This window comes from Myxine glutinosa, chromosome 2 (assembly GCF_964187855.1).
Source record: "Myxine glutinosa chromosome 2, kmMyxGlut1.1, whole genome shotgun sequence".
Taxonomy (NCBI): Eukaryota; Metazoa; Chordata; class Myxini; order Myxiniformes; family Myxinidae; genus Myxine; species Myxine glutinosa.
The window spans coordinates 197,234,919-197,253,939 of NC_136262.1; the positions used below are offsets into that span (position 1 = coordinate 197,234,919).

The 19,021-nt window shown below is 45.5% G+C and overlaps 2 protein-coding genes across 3 annotated transcripts in view; one reads left to right on the forward strand and one right to left on the reverse strand.

Annotated features, from left to right (window-relative positions):
* The window catches only part of LOC137420959 (sulfate transporter), a 72,026-nt gene extending 69,606 nt beyond the window's left edge, over positions 1-2,420 (forward strand). For both annotated transcript variants that reach the window (XM_068106515.2, XM_068106516.2), the window contains exon 6: positions 24-2,420. In XM_068106515.2, coding sequence (XP_067962616.2) covers positions 24-1,013 — 990 coding nt within the window. In that variant the 3' untranslated portion in view covers positions 1,014-2,420. The remainder of the gene's footprint in view (positions 1-23) is intronic.
* Positions 1-19,021, reverse strand: part of IDUA (alpha-L-iduronidase) — a 200,754-nt gene that overhangs the window by 160,581 nt on the left and 21,152 nt on the right. The gene's annotated exons all lie outside the window — the stretch shown is intronic.

Consider the following 19,021-nt stretch of genomic DNA (forward strand, 5'->3'; position numbering starts at 1 on the left):
TGTGTTTGTGTGTGCACAAACAGGAAGTGATTGCTATTGGCTGTTGCAATTTGATTCCCGCCTTCTTCTACTCCTTCACTACAAGTGCTGCATTGGCCAAGACACTCATCAAAGAAGCAACGGGTTGCCAATCGCAGGTTTCAGGCTTAGTCACAGCAGTGTGCCTACTGCTGGTGCTCTTGGTCATTGCACCACTCTTCTATTCACTTCAGAAATCCGTTCTTGCCATTGTCACCGTTGTGAACCTGCGAGGTGCTTTCCACAAATTTCGTGACATCCCAAGAATGTGGCGGGAGAGTTACATCGACACCATCATTTGGTTCATCACCATGCTGGCATCGGCACTCATTAGCCCAGAGCTTGGCCTTCTGATTGGCATCTGTATCTCTCTGCTTGCCTTCATCATCCGCACACAATGGCCTCGTGCTGTGCTACTCGGCCGTGTTGAAGGCACCACCGATCGTTATGCCGATCTCGAAACGTACACCAACGTGTCCGAGGTTAAGGGTGTGCGCATTTTCAGCTTCTCAGCCCCGCTGTATTACGCCAACAAGAATAACTTCAGCACGAAACTGCACAGCAAGACAGCAGTGAATCCAGAGTTGGTCATTGCTTGGCAGAAGAAGATCGAGAGGAAAGAGAGCGAGCAGAAAAAGCAGGTCAAAGAAAAAGGGGAAAATTGCAACACCGAAAAATCCGAGACAAAGGGTGCCATGATCGTTCCCGATCCATTTGACTTTCACACGCTGGTGCTCGATTTCTCAAGTGTGAACTTTCTTGATATGGTGGGTACTGGTGTCGTAAAGTCGACCTGCAATGACTACCAGGCAATCGGTTTGCGAGTACTTATCGCTGGGTGCAACCCATCGGTGCTCGATTCACTGAGTCGGGCCAGATCCATTGACAGCAACGATGGAGAAGTGCTTTTCTTCTCGGTGCACGAGGCTGTGGAACACGCACTGGCCCTCCACTCGGGTGCAGGTGCTAATTTACCCAGCTCAGTTAGTCTTTGAGGTACTTGCCAGCACTCTGGTCAAGCTCGTTACTAAAGTGGAGAGCAACCCAACTACTTGTCCTCCATTGGGAGGTGGGTGTGGAGGGGTCTGGCCATGAGGGACATTATCTTAGGGCCGTAATATGTTGTGTGTTCCAAAACAAAATTGCACTGTGAATGTATAGGCACGACAGATTCGATATTTATCTATCTACTTCTTCTTCTATCTATATTATATATTTATCAATATATATAAAAGAAAGTTTTTGTTTGTTTGTTTGTTTGTATGTTTGTCTGTACGCGCTAATCTCCTGAATGGTGAAAGATAGGAGGAAACCTCTAATACAAAAAATGTCGGGACGGGCCCCGGGAAGGTTATAGGCTAGGTGGCGAGGCCGGTGGAGGCCGCTTCGGCCGGGCCAGGCCCATTTCGCAATTAAAAGCTGAGCTGAATTATAGTAGTCAATCTCCTACGGCCATGAGTAAAAGCTGATTTATAGTAGTAAATTCATTCAAAAAGAACTAAAAATGTCGGGACGGGCCCCGGGAAGGTTATAGGCTAGGTGGCGTGGCCGGTGGAGGCCGCCTCGGCCGGGCTGGGCCCATTTCGCAATACATCTTCTTCTTCTTTCAAAATTCTCTTGAAGTACAACTTATGCACTTGATAGGAATATCTGACTGATTACAACACATGCTTTCAAAATTCTCTCTCGCGGAGCCCGACAGAAGAAGGAACAAGGAATCGTTGAGCACTAACTGATACTGGACTCACGTCAGAACGATGTACAGAAGATTAAATTCATTCAAAAAGAACCCGGGCAACGCCGGGTGCATTCAGCTAGTTTACTATACAATCAGATAAATAACACTGAGATTTGCACTGATGTTACAACATGCTGTGAAAAAAAGAGAGTTGAAACAACCTCGGTGGTACAAACTGTGCCATAAATAGCATGTTGATGCTTTAAAAAAAATATAAACCACCAATCACCGATTGCAGCTGCCCAGAGGTTTATATATCGGACATTTAGGACAAAGGTGCCAGCTTGAGCAACAATTGTTAGCTACGGAAGTGTGCGAGTGATTTTAAACCGTAAATAATGTAATTTTGTACATTTGATTTCTCTTTCATCTTGTTAAAGTTTGTGTTGATAAACAATATGCATTTAATTTACTTTGTAACTTCGGCATACGACACTCATACTCGTGACACGTCGATGGTCTTCCAAAAGTGCTAAGTATTCCAATATGCCAGTTTTCCAATGCTGTGTGATGCAAGTGGAACAATGAATACAGCACAAACTCCTTTAGCCTTCTATTCAAACAAAGTACAAAAGGAATGGTAAATTATATTTAGTACCTTGGTGAAAAGTACAAATGGCCTTCTCTTCTTACTTGTATTAAAAATCCAATGATGATTTTGCAATTAGTAGAAAGAGTGTGCGCTTGCATTCAGTGTGCAAGTTCCGTAATTCCATGTGGCTCAGATAGAAGGATAGACTGTCAAAAAGTCTTCTGGCCTAAACTAAGCTGGCCATACTTGGTATTGTAGATGCACGATGTACCAAAGCCGGTATCATGGTCCACGATGTACAGTAGCTGGTATCGGCGATCAGCTGCACACCACATCATCGATCTGCTACGTAGCGAGCCATTGACCTCCCTGTGCTTCACAGTATTGAACCATTTTTTGCAGTTTACAGGGCAGTTTGAACAAACTCCCCCACTCCCTTCAATCCCACTCCTCCCTCCAGGTCTTTAAAACAGCTGTTCACCACCATCTGTTATCTTCCCCCATCCAAAACCTTGATATTTTCTACCCCCGCTAATTCATCCCAGATCAACTTTTTTAAATTCCAACTTCTTTCCTGTAAGTCCTACCAGTGTCCATGTGTTTTATACCTCTCCCACCTCCCCCCAAGCCCTCTCCCTCCCACAGATCACTCGATGTCCCTGCTCTCAAATGTTGTGTTTGTGTCCTTCCCCCTCTCTCCCCATCTTGTCTACCGCTCCCCTTATTTTGTGTTTTATGTGTCTGTTTGACTTTTTGTGTGATTAATGTTGGCTCTTTCACGAGCCTCGATCTTGTATACAAAAAGAAAGAAAAAAAATAGGATGAAACTTGCATAAATCATAGAAATTGGATCTATGGTTAAACTTACTGATCTAAGTGTTTATCTAGATTCAGATCCTGATTCTGCATCACTTTTTTGAATGTTTCGTTAACATGGGAGTTCGGGCATGTTTTCACTCTTTCTTTAATTACATCCATGGACAGTGGTCAGATTGTTCTGATGTTACATGCACTACATAGTCCGTGTTGAACATCAGCTTAACTGAAAAAATGTCTGGATCCAGATCCAGATCTGGAGTTGAAGATCACTTTCATATTTGTGATGGGTCACATTTGAAACTTGTATAATGAATTTATTGATATGTAATTTGTTTTTCAAGTACAGTATATTGATCATCATCTGTAACACTATTAGGTTCCTTTTATTATTATTACTATCAAAGGTATCAGGATTTGTCGGGTAATACAGACGCTTCGTGACGGGAATATGAAGAGGGGAGGAGAGAGAGGAGGGGAGGGGATGTGAGGGGAAAGGGCGAGGGAGGGGAGAGGATGGGAAGGGGTGGGGGAGGGGAGAGTACGGGAAGGGGACGGGAGAGGGGAGAAGGGAGGGGGAAGGGAAATTGGTGGGGAAGAGAGAAAGAGAGAGAGAGAAAGGGGAGGGGGGAGGGAGAAAGGAGGGGGTAGAGCTCACGAAGCCTCACCACATGTCGCTATACTGTACATTCCGAGAGGGAGGGGTGGTGTAAGGAGAGGAGTGGGAGCGAGGGAAAGAGAGAGGGAGTGGAGGGTGGGGGGGGGGGAGAGGGAGTGAAGGGTGGGGGGGAGAGAGGGAGGGAAGGTGGGGGAGGGCAGAGGGAGAGAGAGGTAAGGAGAGAGAGAGAAAGAGAGGGAGGGGGGTAGAAAGGGGTGGGGATAGAGAGAGAGAGAGAGAGAGAGAGAGAGAGAGAGAGAGAAGGGAGGGGGGGAGAAAGAAGAGAGGGGAGGGAGAAAGGAAGGGGGAGAGCGAAACCTCACCACATGTCGCCATACTGTACACTGCGGGAGGGAGGGGTGGTGTGAGAAGAAGAGTGGGAGTGAAGGAAAGAGAGAGGAAGGGGAGAAAGGGAGGGGTGGAGGGAGAGAGAAAGAGAGAGGTGGGGGAGAGAGAGCGGTGGGGGAGAGCGAGCGGTGGGGCAGAGAGAGCGGTGGGGCAGAGAGAGCGGTGGGGCAGAGAGAGCGGTGGGGGAGAGAGAGCGGTGGGGGGGAGAGAGAGGTGGGGGGGAGAGAGAGGTGGGGGAGAGAGAGAGGTGAGGAGAGAGAGAGGTGAGGAGAGAGAGATAGAGCCCTGAGAGGGGTAGAAAGGCGTGGGGATAGAGAGAGAGAAGGGAGGGGGGGGGGGGGGAGAAAGAGATAGGGAGGAGGGAGAAATCCAGGAGATAGGAGTTGAAAATCCAGCAGATGTGACGCCCAATGAGGGACGGCACACTCATTGATGATCATCACCCTGCCTGTGAAACACCAGGGTGACAGTTTATAGCTGGGTCGGGATTCAAACCCAGGCTAGACGGCTTAGAGCGAGTGTGCATACGTCTCGGCCATCATGCTTGTCCAGTTGCTTCAATCTTTAAAATTATCTTGCCTTCTAATTCCTGGGATATCCCCATGGAGAAGCGAGGAACGGTATCACCATGGAAGCCAAGTGGCTTATGAGTCGCTGTGTTACTTACAAGAAGCCAAGCAAATCACGCAAAAAGGTGGGAATAAAAGATTTCTCGCAGGCGAGGCACCGCCCGAGGCACCATTGTTTCTCATGAGTTTGAAGAAGATCTCGGCAGTGTATGTTGCCAAAAATACAGAGGATAATAAAATTTGTTGCTTTTTATATTGATGTTTTGGCAGTCTCTCGAGTAGCTGAGTTTTTCCATTGAAGAAGAAGAAGAAGAAGTGCTAATGCTATGTTCACTGTTTCTCCGGAAGAAGAAGAATGATCATGGCTGAGTTTCTCTGTAATGCTTTTGGAGTTTGAAGAAGAATTATCAGAAGCAGATAATTTCTCTGTCATGTTTCTCATTGTATTTGAAATTCACAGCTTGACCCAACATGCCGGAACTCCAACATGAGGTCGATGACGTTATTTTTTTTTATATGTATCTATTTATGTGGAAGTGACAGGTTGTATAATGAAAGCAGAAATAGGGGGTAAATAAAATAAAACAACAAAGGTGAGGCACCGCACGATGTATGACACTTTATGCCGAACGCATGCAGGTGGAGAGAGTGGGTGCGGGGGGATGCCCTTGTTCATTAATATATGTACTTTTACTTTTTAATAAATAAATAAAATAGATGCACTCTGAGGAGGGAGCAAGGATGTTCCATCTAGTGGGGTGTGTTCCATTACCAAGCTGCTTGTAGAGCGCTCGCCAAACAGCTTAAACACTCAAGCAAGCACTCCAACAGTGTTGAGATGCCTGGATTGCCCCCACAATGTCCGAATTAGACAAATTAACACTTTTTAAGAGTTGGACCTGCTGCTGAGGTCAATTCCACAGTTAAAATTTTTAAATTTGGTTCAGGTGAAAAGATTCGAGCTTTGTGGATATTAAATAAAGGCACGAACACTGGCATTTATAAGCATTGTGATGTATACAGGAATACAGCCATTCATAAGTATGAAGATCAGCTATATTACCATTCATACATGTGAAGCTTTATTGTACAGAAACCGACCTGTTCTCATGCAATGCATACTTGAGTTAAGCGGACAAAGTGGCAGAATTAATACCCCAAGCTGAGTGACCTGAACACAGGCTCACCAAAGGTAAGTCTGTTAGTGTAAATGATCTTTAAAAACACACCGAAACACCGTTTTCATTCATGCAATCCCTTGGAAGTCGAGAAATAAGTGTGCAAAATTTGGGACTGCTAGGCTTCATGGTTTTGGAGTTATGGAGGAGACGGACGGACACACACTCTTTTATTATTATACTATTCTATTATTAGATTCCCTTTCTATATTTGGGATCATTAACATGCAAAATTGATCCGGATCCCATATTGTGCCTTTGCAGACTTCCTTGGTTGTGTTTGTGATAAGTTTGGCACTTCATATGATATAATTCGCAAACAATACACCTCCCTATTGAGAAGGGCAGAGAGGGGTGAGAGGAAAAGGGAGTGAAGTTCACGGAAGAATAAATGCACGAACTATCATTTAATTTGATGATACTTTTAACAGCATGGCGATTGTGAATATGACAGCTCCGACATTCTCTTCATCTTATCAACACATCAGCACACCAGGGGTTGACTCAGCCTGTCATCCTTCCGAGGTCGGCTAATTGAGTACCAGTTCACTGGTAATTCCCTGTTTGTCGTAAAAAGGCGACAAAAAGGGTTGGCGTCAGGAAGGGCATCCGGCCGTAAAACATTGCTTCAAAAAGGGGACCAAAAAAACAACAACAACCACGGTGCCCGAAAAAGGCCAACCCCCGCCTTGCGGGGAAAAATGGCCTCTAAACGGTGGTTTTATCAGCACACCAAGATGGTGTGACGTGTTTTTTGGGGTTTTTTTCCAGATTAAAATTGTGGGCATCATCAAGGCAATTATCTGTTGCCTTATTCGTCCACCCAGGTTCAAACCTTATTTTTGTCTGGTTGTAAAGGGTAAACGTACTTTACCGGTTGTAAAGAGTAAATTTACTCTTCCAAAGAAAAAAGTGTTGAAGAAACTGTGGAAGAAACAGACACAAGAAAGAATCTGACAGAGAAAGCAAAGTTCAACATTCGGGTAAGAAATAAGGAATACATACCAACAATTGAAGAGTCGGCTGCAATTTTTCAGGCCAAAATTAAAGAAGGGCCAATCTACGTCTATTGCTCTTGTCACAAACTACCATATCGATAATCTGCATTTCCGTTAAATGAGAATAAATATACATTAGCTCCTGTGGCACAGAGTATAAAAAGGTGATGGAGGAACTTCGGTGGCTTAAGAAGCACAACCTCCTCTACAAGGACATTACCATCTGTCAAGACTGGGAAAGTAAGTCAGTGGTAAAACATTGACTCAAAATTGTGGGAAGCATTGGTACAGACAGAGGCTGAACCGATAGACACTGAAGTTGACAAACGTGAGCACACAAAAAGTGACCAGCATGCCGTGTAAGGATATGCAGTCTGGTGCCACCACCAAGACGCTGCCAAGGCCACTAGCAAAATTGCTGCCAAGACGACTGCCAAGACCACCACCAAAAAGACCAATGCTAACATTGCAATGCAATGCTAAGGGGCGACTAAGGGTTGGCGCCAGGAAGGGCATCCGGCCATAAAAAACATTGCCTCAAACAAGGAACCATGATTGTCATGGGGCCCGCAAGGCTAACCCCTGCTCTAGCGGGGAAAATGGCCTTAAAACGATCATTCATTTCATTCATTCTAACACCTCTGCCAAAACAACCAGTAACACAGCGACCAACAGAGTGGTTTCTGCTGTGTCACCTCTTGTAACTGGTGCAAATGCTTACCAAGATTTGCAGTGCTTGGCGAGAGAGAATAATTTCACAATCAGAGATGGTCCTGGTGATGGAGACTATTATTAGCCCACGTTGGCCTTAGTCCGAAACAAGGGCTTATGGATTTGGTCTCGTCTGTCCGTCCTTGCATCCGCAACCATATCTTGGAGATGTATGGACCAATTTTGTTCATACTTGGAACAAAGACAATACATGACAGTATACATATGCACATAATTTTGTTTTGTGATGCAATCAAAGATGGCCGACTGGCGGCCATTTTAGTTGTAAAAAACCCGATGTTGAACACGTCCTCAACCATTTCTCGGACATGCATTTACCGATATTATTCAAATTTGGCACACAGATCATAAATTATGGCTTACATATATGCACATCATTATTTTTTTTAGGTCAGATCCAAAATGGCCGACGGGTGGCCATTTTGTTACTTAAACGTGTCCTCATCCATTTCTCGGATATGCATGGACTGATTTTCTTCAAACTTGGCACAAAGACAATACATGAGTACACATATGCAGAAGGTTTTGTTTTGTCATCCGACCAAAGATGACCGACTCAGCCTTCAACTCCATACAGCAAAATTACTAAAACCACGGTGGGGCTATGACATTTTATGTCTTTTGCTTCTTGTTTCCATGCTGTATCTGTCTCACTACCTGCAGCAGGAATAAAGCATATTCGTGGGACAGACATACGAGCATGGCTTGTACACTTTCCTTGGTGATACCGAGTTTGCTGAAGAATATGCACAGTTTCTCCCTGCACCCTGGGCAACAAGGACAGCAAGAGCACCAGGGATAACTGGAAAAAAGTTGGCTGGAGTACACAATAATACTCCTGGTCAGAAACAATTGCTCGAATTAAAGAAGTACACAGCCCAGGTCAGGGCTGGTGAATGGGCAGACATTCTGGCTGTACATGGTGTAGCTGACGTGCTGAACTTAATTTCAAGATGTTGAACACAATTACACAAGGTTGGTTTCACGATATACACATTCGACATGGCAGAAGTGAAAACACGGTTACCCTTGGTCTCATGGGTGAGATGCATTATGTAGCCTTGGAAAAGGTTGAATCTCAAGGAGTTCAACATCCAAGCAGTACATAAGTAGAGGCAGATGAAGACCTGGAAGATCGATTTGAGCAGACTAATAAACTTCGAGGCATCCCCTATGATACACTACTTCAAGAAGTGTCCAGTTAATGCAGATGGTACATATTCTGTTGCACCAGGAGAACACCAAAGGCCATCTGCATTTCTACTTGATGATAAATATGAAGAACTGGCAAATCCAGAAAAAAGATCCTCAAGGCTCTGGTGGATTATCTGCAAAGAGGACCAAATCTATAACTGTCAGGAAATATTTCAACCAACGACTCCTTGATGTAGATGGGAATTTTGCCAAGGATATAGACTACTTACTAGCTGCCCAGTATGCTGTTGAGTGTAAGCAAGTGAAGGATGACTTGCAAATTTCACTGAGACAAAGTCAATGTTAAAGGACTAGGAAACAGAACAATTAATGCTACATTGATGAAATGCTCTGAGAATATGCAGGCAATGATACGAACGGAAACAGCCTTCCGGGTTTTGAAGAATGTTCGTGGATCCACAGCATACTAGAGCACAGTACAGCTGGATTTCTTAGCAATGGTACGTCAAGCTGGCATCCCCACGAGGGACGAATGGAAATGTGATGACATGAAGGTTTACTTGACTGATATAACTTGTCTGACAACATTCAACTCCCATTTCTGAGTAGTCAAAGAACCCCAGTTCAAACGTGTTTTGTTAACATTTGAAACTTGTTGGCATTTGTACATTTTGTGCAATAGGTCAAAGATTTTATGGAAATGTATTACTCATATGTATGAATATGGCAGTTACATGATGGAAAGCTGCCAACAATGATACAAATGGTATGATCTTCTGAAATGGCAAATAAAATATTCAACAGGTTTTACAGCTACACTACATGACCAAGAGTATGTGGACACCCGAACATCGAACATCTCATTCCAAAATCATGGGTATTAATATGGAGTTGGTCTCCCCGTTGCTGCTAAAACAGCCTCCACTCTTCTGAGAAGGCTTTCCACTCGATGCTGGAACATTGCTGCGGGGATTTGCTTCCATTCAGCCACAAGAGCATTAGTGAGGTTGGGCACTGATGTTTGGCGATTAGGCCTGGCTCACAGTCGGCATTCCAATTCATCCCAAAGGTGTTCGATGGGGTTGAGGTCAGGGCTCTGTGCAGTCCAGTCAAGTTCATCCACACCGATCTCGACAAACCATTTTTGTATGGATCTCGCTTTGTGCACGGGGCCATTGTCATGCTGAAACAGGAAAGGGCCTTCCCCAAACTGTTGCCACAGGGTTGGAAGCACACAATCGTCTAGAATGTGATTTTATGCTGTAGCTTTTCCCTTCACTGGAACTAAGGTGCCTAGCCCGAACCATGAAAAACAGCCCCAGACCATTATTCCGCCTCCCCCAAACTTTACAGTCGGCACTATGCATTCGGGTAGGTAGCGTTCTCCTGACATACGCCAAACCCAGATTCGTTCGGCGGACTGTCAGATGGTGAAGCGTGATTCATCACTCCAGAGAACGCATTTCCACTGCTCCAGAGTCCAATGCCGGCGAGCTTTACACCACTCCAGCCGACACTTGGCATTGCGCATGGTGATCTTAGGCTTGTGTGCGGCTGCTCGGCCATGGAAACCCATTTAATGAAGCTCCCGACGAACAGTTGTTGTGCTGACGTTGCTTCCAGAGGCCGTTTGGAACTCAGTAGTGAGTGTTGCAACTGAGGACAGACTATTTTATGCGCTACACGCTTCTGCACTCGGTGGTCCCGTTCTGTGAACTTGTGTGGCCTACCACTCCACGGCTGAGCTGTTGTTGCTCCTAGACTTTTCCACTTCACAATAACAGCACTTCACAATAACAGATATTTGATGAACTGACTTGTTCGAAAGGTGGCATTCTATGACTGTGCCATGTTGAAAGTCACTGAGCTCTTCAGTACGGTCCATTCTATTGCCAATGTTCGTCTATGGAGATGACATGGCTGTGTGCTTGATTATATATACCTGTCAGCAATAGGTGTCTGAAACAGCCGAATCCACTAATTAGAAGGGGTGTCCGCATACTTTTGATCATGTAGTGTATATTATATAACCAGCCTCAGTGTGCATAATGGTTAGAGCATCCACTCTGAGTCTAAGGAGGTTGGCAGTTCAAACCTCTGCCGAGTTAAACTCCCAAAGCCTTTAAAATGATATGTGCTGCTTCCTTGCTTGATGCTCTTTAAAGGATAGAACTTGAACAAACAGAAGTTGATAATAGTTGTGCAGGCTTTGATGGGAAGACCCCCAATGACTCTGAAGATCCAAAATACCCTGAAGACCCAATGGACTCCAAAGACCCAAAATATCCCAAAGACCCAATGGACCACAAACCTCCAAAACACCTGGAAGACCCAAAAGACCCCGAGGACCCAAAATACCCCAAGGACCCAGAAGACTCCAAGGACCCAGAAGACCCCAAGGACCCAAAATACCCCAAAGACTCAAAAGACCCTGAAGATCCAATGGGCCCCAAACACCCAAAAGACCCTGAAGACCCCAAAGACACTGAAGACTGTTAAAGACCCAAAATACTCCAAAGACCCAAAAACCCCAAAAGACCCCACATCCTTAAAGATCCAAAAGACCACAAATACTCTAAAGACCCCCAAAGAACCCTTAAAGACCCCAAAAGCCAAAAAGCACCTGAAGACCCAAAATACCCCAAAAGACTCAAAAGACCCAATGGACCCCAAACACCCAAAATACCCTGAAGACCCCAAAGACACTGAAGACTGTTAAAGACCCAAAACACTCCAAAGACCCCAAACCCCCCAAAAGGCCCCAAATCCTTAAAGATACAAAAGACCATGAAGACTCTAAAGACCCTGAAAACCCATAAACACCCGAAGGTCCAAAATACCCCAAAGGCCCTTAAATACCCCGGAGACCCTTAAATACCCCGAAGACCCCAAAATACCCTGAAGATTGTTAAACACCCAAAATACCCCAAAGACCCAAAATACCCCCAAAGACCCAAAATACCCCCAAAGACCCAAAATACCCCCAAAGACCCAAAATACCCCAAAGACCCTTAAATACCCTGAAGACCCAAAATACCCCAAAGACACCAAGACCCTTAAAGATGCAAAAGACCACAAAACCCCAAAAGACCATAAAGACCCCAAATTCCCCAAATACCCATAAAGACCCCGAATACACAAAAGACCCCAAGACCCAAAAGACCACAAATACCTTGATGACCCAAAATACTCTGGACTGTAAAAGACCCAAACAACCACGAAGACCCAAAATACTCCACAGACCCAAAACACCCAAAAAATCAAAATAACTTTAAAGATCGAAAAGACCCAGAAGACCAAAAAGACCCCAAGACCCAAAAGACCAAGAAGACCCCAAAAAAAACCAAAGACTGAAAAGATCAAAAAGACCCAGAAGACTGAAAATACCCCAAAGACTCAAAATACCCTATGGACCCAAAAAAAACACTGAAGATCGAAAAGACCCAGAAGACCAAAAAGGCCCCAGAACCCCCTAAAGACCCTGAGGACCCCAAATTACCCCTAAGACACAAAATACCCCGAAGACCCTTAAATACCTCAAATATCCAGATCGAGGACCCAAAATACTCGAATGACTCAAAAGACACCGATGAACCAGAAGACCCAAAAGACGCTGAGGATACTGAAGACCCAAAAGACCACAATGATCCAAATGACCCAGAGGACACAAAAGACCCCAAGGACACAAAAGACCCCAAGGACTCCAAAGACCAAAAAGAAGACTAATTATGCCTCTTACATTGGAATTGTAGACGGCGGCTTGCAAACTGAACCTCAAGGTTGGTGTGCAGAAGCGGTATTTTTAAAATCACAATAAATACAAGGCACAGGGAGGTGAAATTTTCTGCACATGATGTGCAATGAGCGCAGAGTAAAACGAATGTTCATTTACGGCTGTAGGATGTCGAACAAATAAAGATGATATAAGCACCCCTGAAACTAGGCCCAGACGTCGGCATGCTCAAGTGGCTGAACCGTCCAAAACTGTTCCAACCCGTCATTTTTGACGGGCTTTATACTTGGAGCCTAGTATTTAAATAAAGTCTGTTTGTTACCTCCGCCCCCAAAGGTGGATGGAGGTTATGTTTTCACTCCTGCATGTTGGTTTGTCTGTCTGTCTGCGAAATAGATATCTCAAAACGTTGTGGACAGATTCGGATGAAATTTGGCAGAGAGGTAGTGTATGTGACACGGACGAAACGCTTAGATTTTGGTGAAGATCCGGATTCGGATCCGGCTAGTAGAATTTTTAAAGTGATTCTTCACCATTGGGAGATTGGGCCAAAAACGATACATGGCAGGGTATCTCAAAAAGTTGTGGACGGATTTGGACGAAACCTGGTGGACAGGTTGTGCGTGTGACAAGGACTAATCGATTCGATTTTGGTGAAGAGCTGAATATGGATTCGGATACGAGAGTTATTTAATTTTTAAGTGATTCTTCACCACTGCGAGATCGGGTGAAAAGCAATAAATAACATATTTGAAAAAGTTGTGGACAAGTTATAACTAAACTTGGGGGATGAATTGGTTAGGTGACAAGAAAAAGCCGATTAGATTTTGGTGCAGGTCCGGATCCAGATCCGGCCTATCATTGGGATACAAAACAAACTGTTCAGCCTGGCGGAGGTATGCCCTCTACCGAGCGCCGTTCTAGTTACCCTGCGCTCGCGAAGGGAAAAGTGGGGTTAAGCATTCAGTTTAGCACGTGTGCAGTGTGTCGTACTGTCTGCACTCAAAAAATTCATTTTCTCGGTAACAGTTGGTCCGATTGACACGAAATTTTATCATAGAAACGCCTCCACCTGTAGAAGTTTTTACTTCATAATTATGACGTCACAGGTCACGTGGTACAGACGCCATCTTGGAAAAATATTGCACCTCCATATCTCCCAAACCGCTCAATGGAGAAAAATTGAAACATGGCATGAAACATGAAACAAAAGTCAAGTACTCACCATGGGGAATAAGATATGTTGATAGTGATGTCATCGGTGCCTTCATTATGGTCATAATTCGACAAGTAATACGCTTGATCTGATCAGTTTTTTTTTTTGTTTGTTTTTTTTTTTTTTTGTATACAAGATCGAGGCTCGTGAAAGAGCGAACATTAATCACACAGAAAGACAAACAAACACATAAAACAAATAACATCGGGAGCGGTAGACAAGATGGGGAGAGAGGGGGAAGGACACAAACACAACATTTGAGAGCAGGGACCGAGAGACATGGAGACATCGAGAGATCTGTGGGAGGGAGAGGGCTTTGGGGGGGAGGCATGTGAAGGGGGGGAGGCATGTGAAGGGGGGGAGGCATGTGAAGGGGGGGGGGTGGGAGAGGTATAAACATATGGACACTGCCAGGATTTCCAGGAAAAAAGTTGGAATTTCAAACAAGGTGGATCTGGGGTGAATTAGTGGGGGTAGAAAAGATCAAGGTTATGGATGGGGGAAGATAAGAGATGGTGGTGAACAGCTGTTTTAAAGACCTGGAGGGAGGAGAGGGATTGAAGGGAGTGTGGGAGTTTGTTCCACAGGCGGGAGAAAAGAGGAATGAAAGAGTGAAGGTGAGCAGAGAGCCGAGATTTCGGCAGTTTAACCATCAGAGGGTTGCTGGCAGATCTTGTGCGACCTGTAGGAATATTTGGGGGACAGAGCACAGAGAGAGCTGGGGGAGCAAGGCCGGAGAGGAGTCGGTAGAAGACAGAAAGACCACCTACCTGCCTGCAGTGAGTGAGTGAAAGGCCCTCAGAGATAGCTTCATCGCGGGAGATTCCAATGATTTTGAAAGCTTTGGATTCAACAGCGTGAAGCCGAGCCAGGTGTGAGGCAGGAGCACCAGCCCATAGGGGAGAACAGTATTCCATTGAGCTGCGGATGAAAGCCTTGTATGTGGTGAGGAGCTCAGGTGTGCCGAGGAAGGACTTCGCACGACGGAGGATGCCCAGTCGGCGACTGGCTTTGGAGGCCAGCTTGGAAATGTGGTTTTCCCAAGAAAGATCATGGCAGATAGTGAGACCCAAAAGCTTGAGTGACAGAACTTCTTGGAGAGGATTGTTGAGAAAGTAGATGGGAGGGTTGTCCAGTCGATCTTTTCGGAGAGACATAGTAAGAGAGTGAGATTTGGCAGGATTGAAAGACATGTTCCACTTGTTTGACCAGTCTGTGATTTTTTTTTTTTTTTTTCTGTCTGTGTTTGTGTTTTGTGTTTTGTTTTCATGAATAAAACAAAAATTCCTCTCCAACTGTTAGTCCGATGGACACGAAATTTTCAGAATATGTGCGGCTCCTCCTGTAGATTTTTTAAATGATAATTATAACGTCATAGGTCACGTGGTAACAGACGCCATCTTGGAAAAAAGCGAAAAAAGTTGCACCTCTTGATCTCCGAAACCACTCCATGGAAAAAATTTAAACATGCGTCATTGTCAAGCACTCCCCTTGGGGGATAAGATATGTTAATGACGATGTGATCGGTGCCTTCATTATGACATCATAATTCGACAAGTACAACACTTATCCGATCATTGTGAAATTTTTTTCTCAGCAACTGTTGGTCTGATGGGCACGAAATTTTCACCATAGGAGCACCTCCTCCTGTGGAATATTTTAATGATAATCATGATGTCATGTGGTACAGGCGTCATCTTGGAAAAACCGAAAAATGTTGCACCTCTATATCTCCAAAACCATTGCATGGAAAAAATTGAAACATGGCTCATTGTAAAGAACTCAATATTTGGAATAGGTGTTAACCCTTTGAGTACAGATGACGTCCAGTGCCGCAACCCGCGAAAAAGTTTTGTTTACGGATGACGTCCAGTGCCGCAACCCGCGAAAAAGTTTTGTTTACGGATGACATCCAGTGCCGCAACCCACGAAAAAGTTTTGTTTACGGAGGACGTCCAGTGCCGCAACCCGCGAAAAAGTTTTGTGTATGGATGACGTTACGTCACGTCATCGACTATACCTATAAATAGATCGTCAGTACGTGATTGCATTGCCGTACCAAAATGCCAAATTAATCCCATACCGGGGGTATTTTTATCAAAAAAAATCCCGTACTCAAAGGGTCAACAGACGTCATTGGTGCCATAATTATGATGTCATAATTCGACAGGGACAACGCTTAGTCTTTTTTTTTTTTTTTTTTTTTTGTATACTGAATCGAGGCTCGTGAAAGAGCTAACATTTATTTCACAAACAAATCAACCAGACAAACAAAATATACAAAAAGAGGGAGCGGAAGACAAGATGGGGAGAGAAGGGGAAGCACACAACCACAACATTTGAGAGCAGGGAGAAGTGTGGGAGGGAGAGGGCTTGGGGGCAGGAGGCATGGGAAGGGGGGGGGGGGGGTGGGAGAAGTATAAAACACAAGGGGACCGAAATTAGCGGGGGTAGAAAAGATCAAGGTTTTGGATGGGGGAGGATAAGAGATGGTGGTGAACAGCTGTTTTAAAGACCTGGAGGGTGGAGTGGGATTGAAGAGAGTGAGGGAGTTTGTTCCAGAGGCGGGAGAAAAGAGGAATGAAGGAGTGAAGGTGAGCAGAAAGTCTTGATTTTGGCAGTTTAACCATAAGAGGGTTGCAGGCAGATCTTGTGCGACCTGTAGGAATATTTGGGGGACAGAGCCCAGAGAGGGCTGGGGGGGCAAGGCCAGAGAGGAGTCGGTAGAAGACGGAAAGACCACCAACCTGCCTGCGGTGAGTGAGTGAAAGGCCCTTGGAGTTAGCTTCATCGCGGGAGATTCCAATGATTCTGAACGCTTTGGTTTCAACAGCGTGAAGACAGGCTAGGTGTGAGGCAGGAGCACCAGACCAGAGGGGAGAGCAGTATTCCATAGAGCTGCGGATGAAAGCCTTGTATGTGGTGAGGAGCTCAGGTGTGCCAAGGAAGGACTTCGCACGACGGAGGATGCCCAGTCGGCGACTGGCTTTGGAGGCCAGATTTGAAATGTGGTTTTCCCAGGAAAGATCATGGCAAATAGTGAGACCCAAAAGCTTGAGTGACAGAACTTCTTGGAGAGGATTATTCAGAAAGTGGATGGGAGGGTTTTCCAGTCGGTCTTTTCGGAGAGACATCGTCAGAGTGTGAGATTTATCAGGATTGAAAGACATGTTCCATTTGTTTGCCCAGTCTGTGATTTTGTCCAGGTCTGCAGAGAGTGAGGAGGCTGCAGACTGCCAATCTGAGGGATGAGGAATGGAGCGACAGAGAGTAGAGTCATCAGCAAAGAGATAGAGAGGATTTTCAAGAGAGTCAGAGAGATCATTGATGAAGACCAGAAAAAGCACAGGGCCCAGAACACTACCTTGGGGAACTCCAGCCTGAACAGGAAGAGGAGATGAGAGAAACCCATTCAGGGCCACACGTTGACTACGACCAGAGAGGAAGTCCGCCAGCCATGCGTGGAGATTTCCATGGATACCAAAGGAGGAGAGTTTGGTGAGCAGAGCAGGGTGCCAGACCGTATCGAAGGTACGTGAAATGTCAAGGGAGACGGCTCAAATTTCCTGTTTGGCGTTGAGGACCTCCATCCATTGTTGAGAAAGCAGAAGCAGCATGTCCAGAGTAGAGTGACCAGGTCTGAAACCAAATTGATGATCAGAGATCAAGCCATTGGAGAAGAGGAAAGATTTCATATCTGAAGCAATGATGGATTCCATGACTTTGCTGATAATTGGGAGAAGGCTGATTGGTCTGTAGCTGCTGGGATCTGTTTTTGCACCTTTTTTGTGCAAAGCGGTGATGTTGGCTGATTTCCAAGCAGATGGCAGATGACCTTGAGCAAAGGAGAGGGTGAAGAGAACAGAAAGAGGGAGTGAAAGAGCGGAAGCACATGATTTTAGGACCCGTGGGCTGATGCCGTCAGGACCAGTTGCAGAATCAGAGTCGAGGGTTGACAGAAACTTTTCCACCTTGTCAGGAGGAAAGGACACAGAGTCCAGGAGCAGCTGGGTACGACTGGGTACGGTGGGTACGGTGGGTACAGAGAGGGATGGGGTTGGGACACAAGATTTAGAGGCAAACACAGAGTTGCGGCATTCAGCTTTTTCATGTGCGGAGTCAGCCGTTAAGCCGTTTGAGGTGAGGGAGGGTATGGAGGGGGTACAAACACCAGAAACAGATTTGACCAGACGCCACCAGGATTTGGAAGAGGGAGACAGATAAGAGAGTTCGGTCTTGAGAACGGTGAGATATTGTTTCCTGGCTCTCCTGAGGGTGGACACACACTTGTTTCGGGCTTTGTGAAAGGAAATGAGATTTCCTTCAGTTGGATTTGCTTTCCAGGAGACGAAAGCAAGTTGTTTCAGGGCAACAGCCTCACCACAAGATTCCGTGTACCATGGACGGGAGGAAGGGTATGACAACTGAAGACGAGATGGGATACATCTGTGCATGAGAGAGAGCAATTTACTTTGAAAGAATTCCCAGGATGAGTTGATGTCAGAGGCGGTAGAGATGGGAGACCAGTCCAGATGATTGATGGCTGCTTGAAGACCGTGCCAGTTGGCCTGAGTGAAATGCCAGACTCGTCGACGCTGAGGAGGCTCTCTGAGAATGGTCAGAGAGAGGTCCACTTTGACAAGCACATGATCAGATGAGCCGATTGGAGCAGAAGAAGAGCAGCAGGCATTTTCAGGGAAGTTTGTCAAAACCAAATCCAGAAGAGAAGATGCTCCGTTGACTGAGATCCGGGTCGGGAAATTGACAGATTGTGTCAGTCCCAGTGAGTCGCAGAAGTCCTTTGCTGAAGAGCCATGGCTGGTGAGAGAGGTACCCACACCCAGCCAACTGGCATGGTGACAATTGAAATCACCACATATGAGGAAGAGAGAGTTGGGATGGGTAGATAGAAGTTGGTCCATATTATCAGACAGCGAGATGTAGATGGAGTCATCGCTGTTTGGTGGACGGTACAACACACATATGAACAAAAGGTGGGAGCGAAGGGGAAGCCGTAGCCAAAGGTATTCCTGGGGGTGAGGTGGAGAGAGGGCAGTGGAGGGCGAGTGAGGAAGAGAGTTTTTTATAAAGATAGCAACCCCACCTCCAGGACGAGGCTCAGGTCGTCTATCATACAGGAAGAGGGAGTAACCTGGGAGAGATACCAAGGCATCAGAGACATCATGAAGGAGGAAAGTTTCTGTTAAGCAGATCACATCTGGTTTGTCAGAAGCAACCTGTATGGAGAGATCAGTCAAGTTTGAGCGAAGGCCCCGGATGTTTGAGGTCCATACCGTTAATGAAGAGGAAGGGGGAGCATCGGGTCAAGA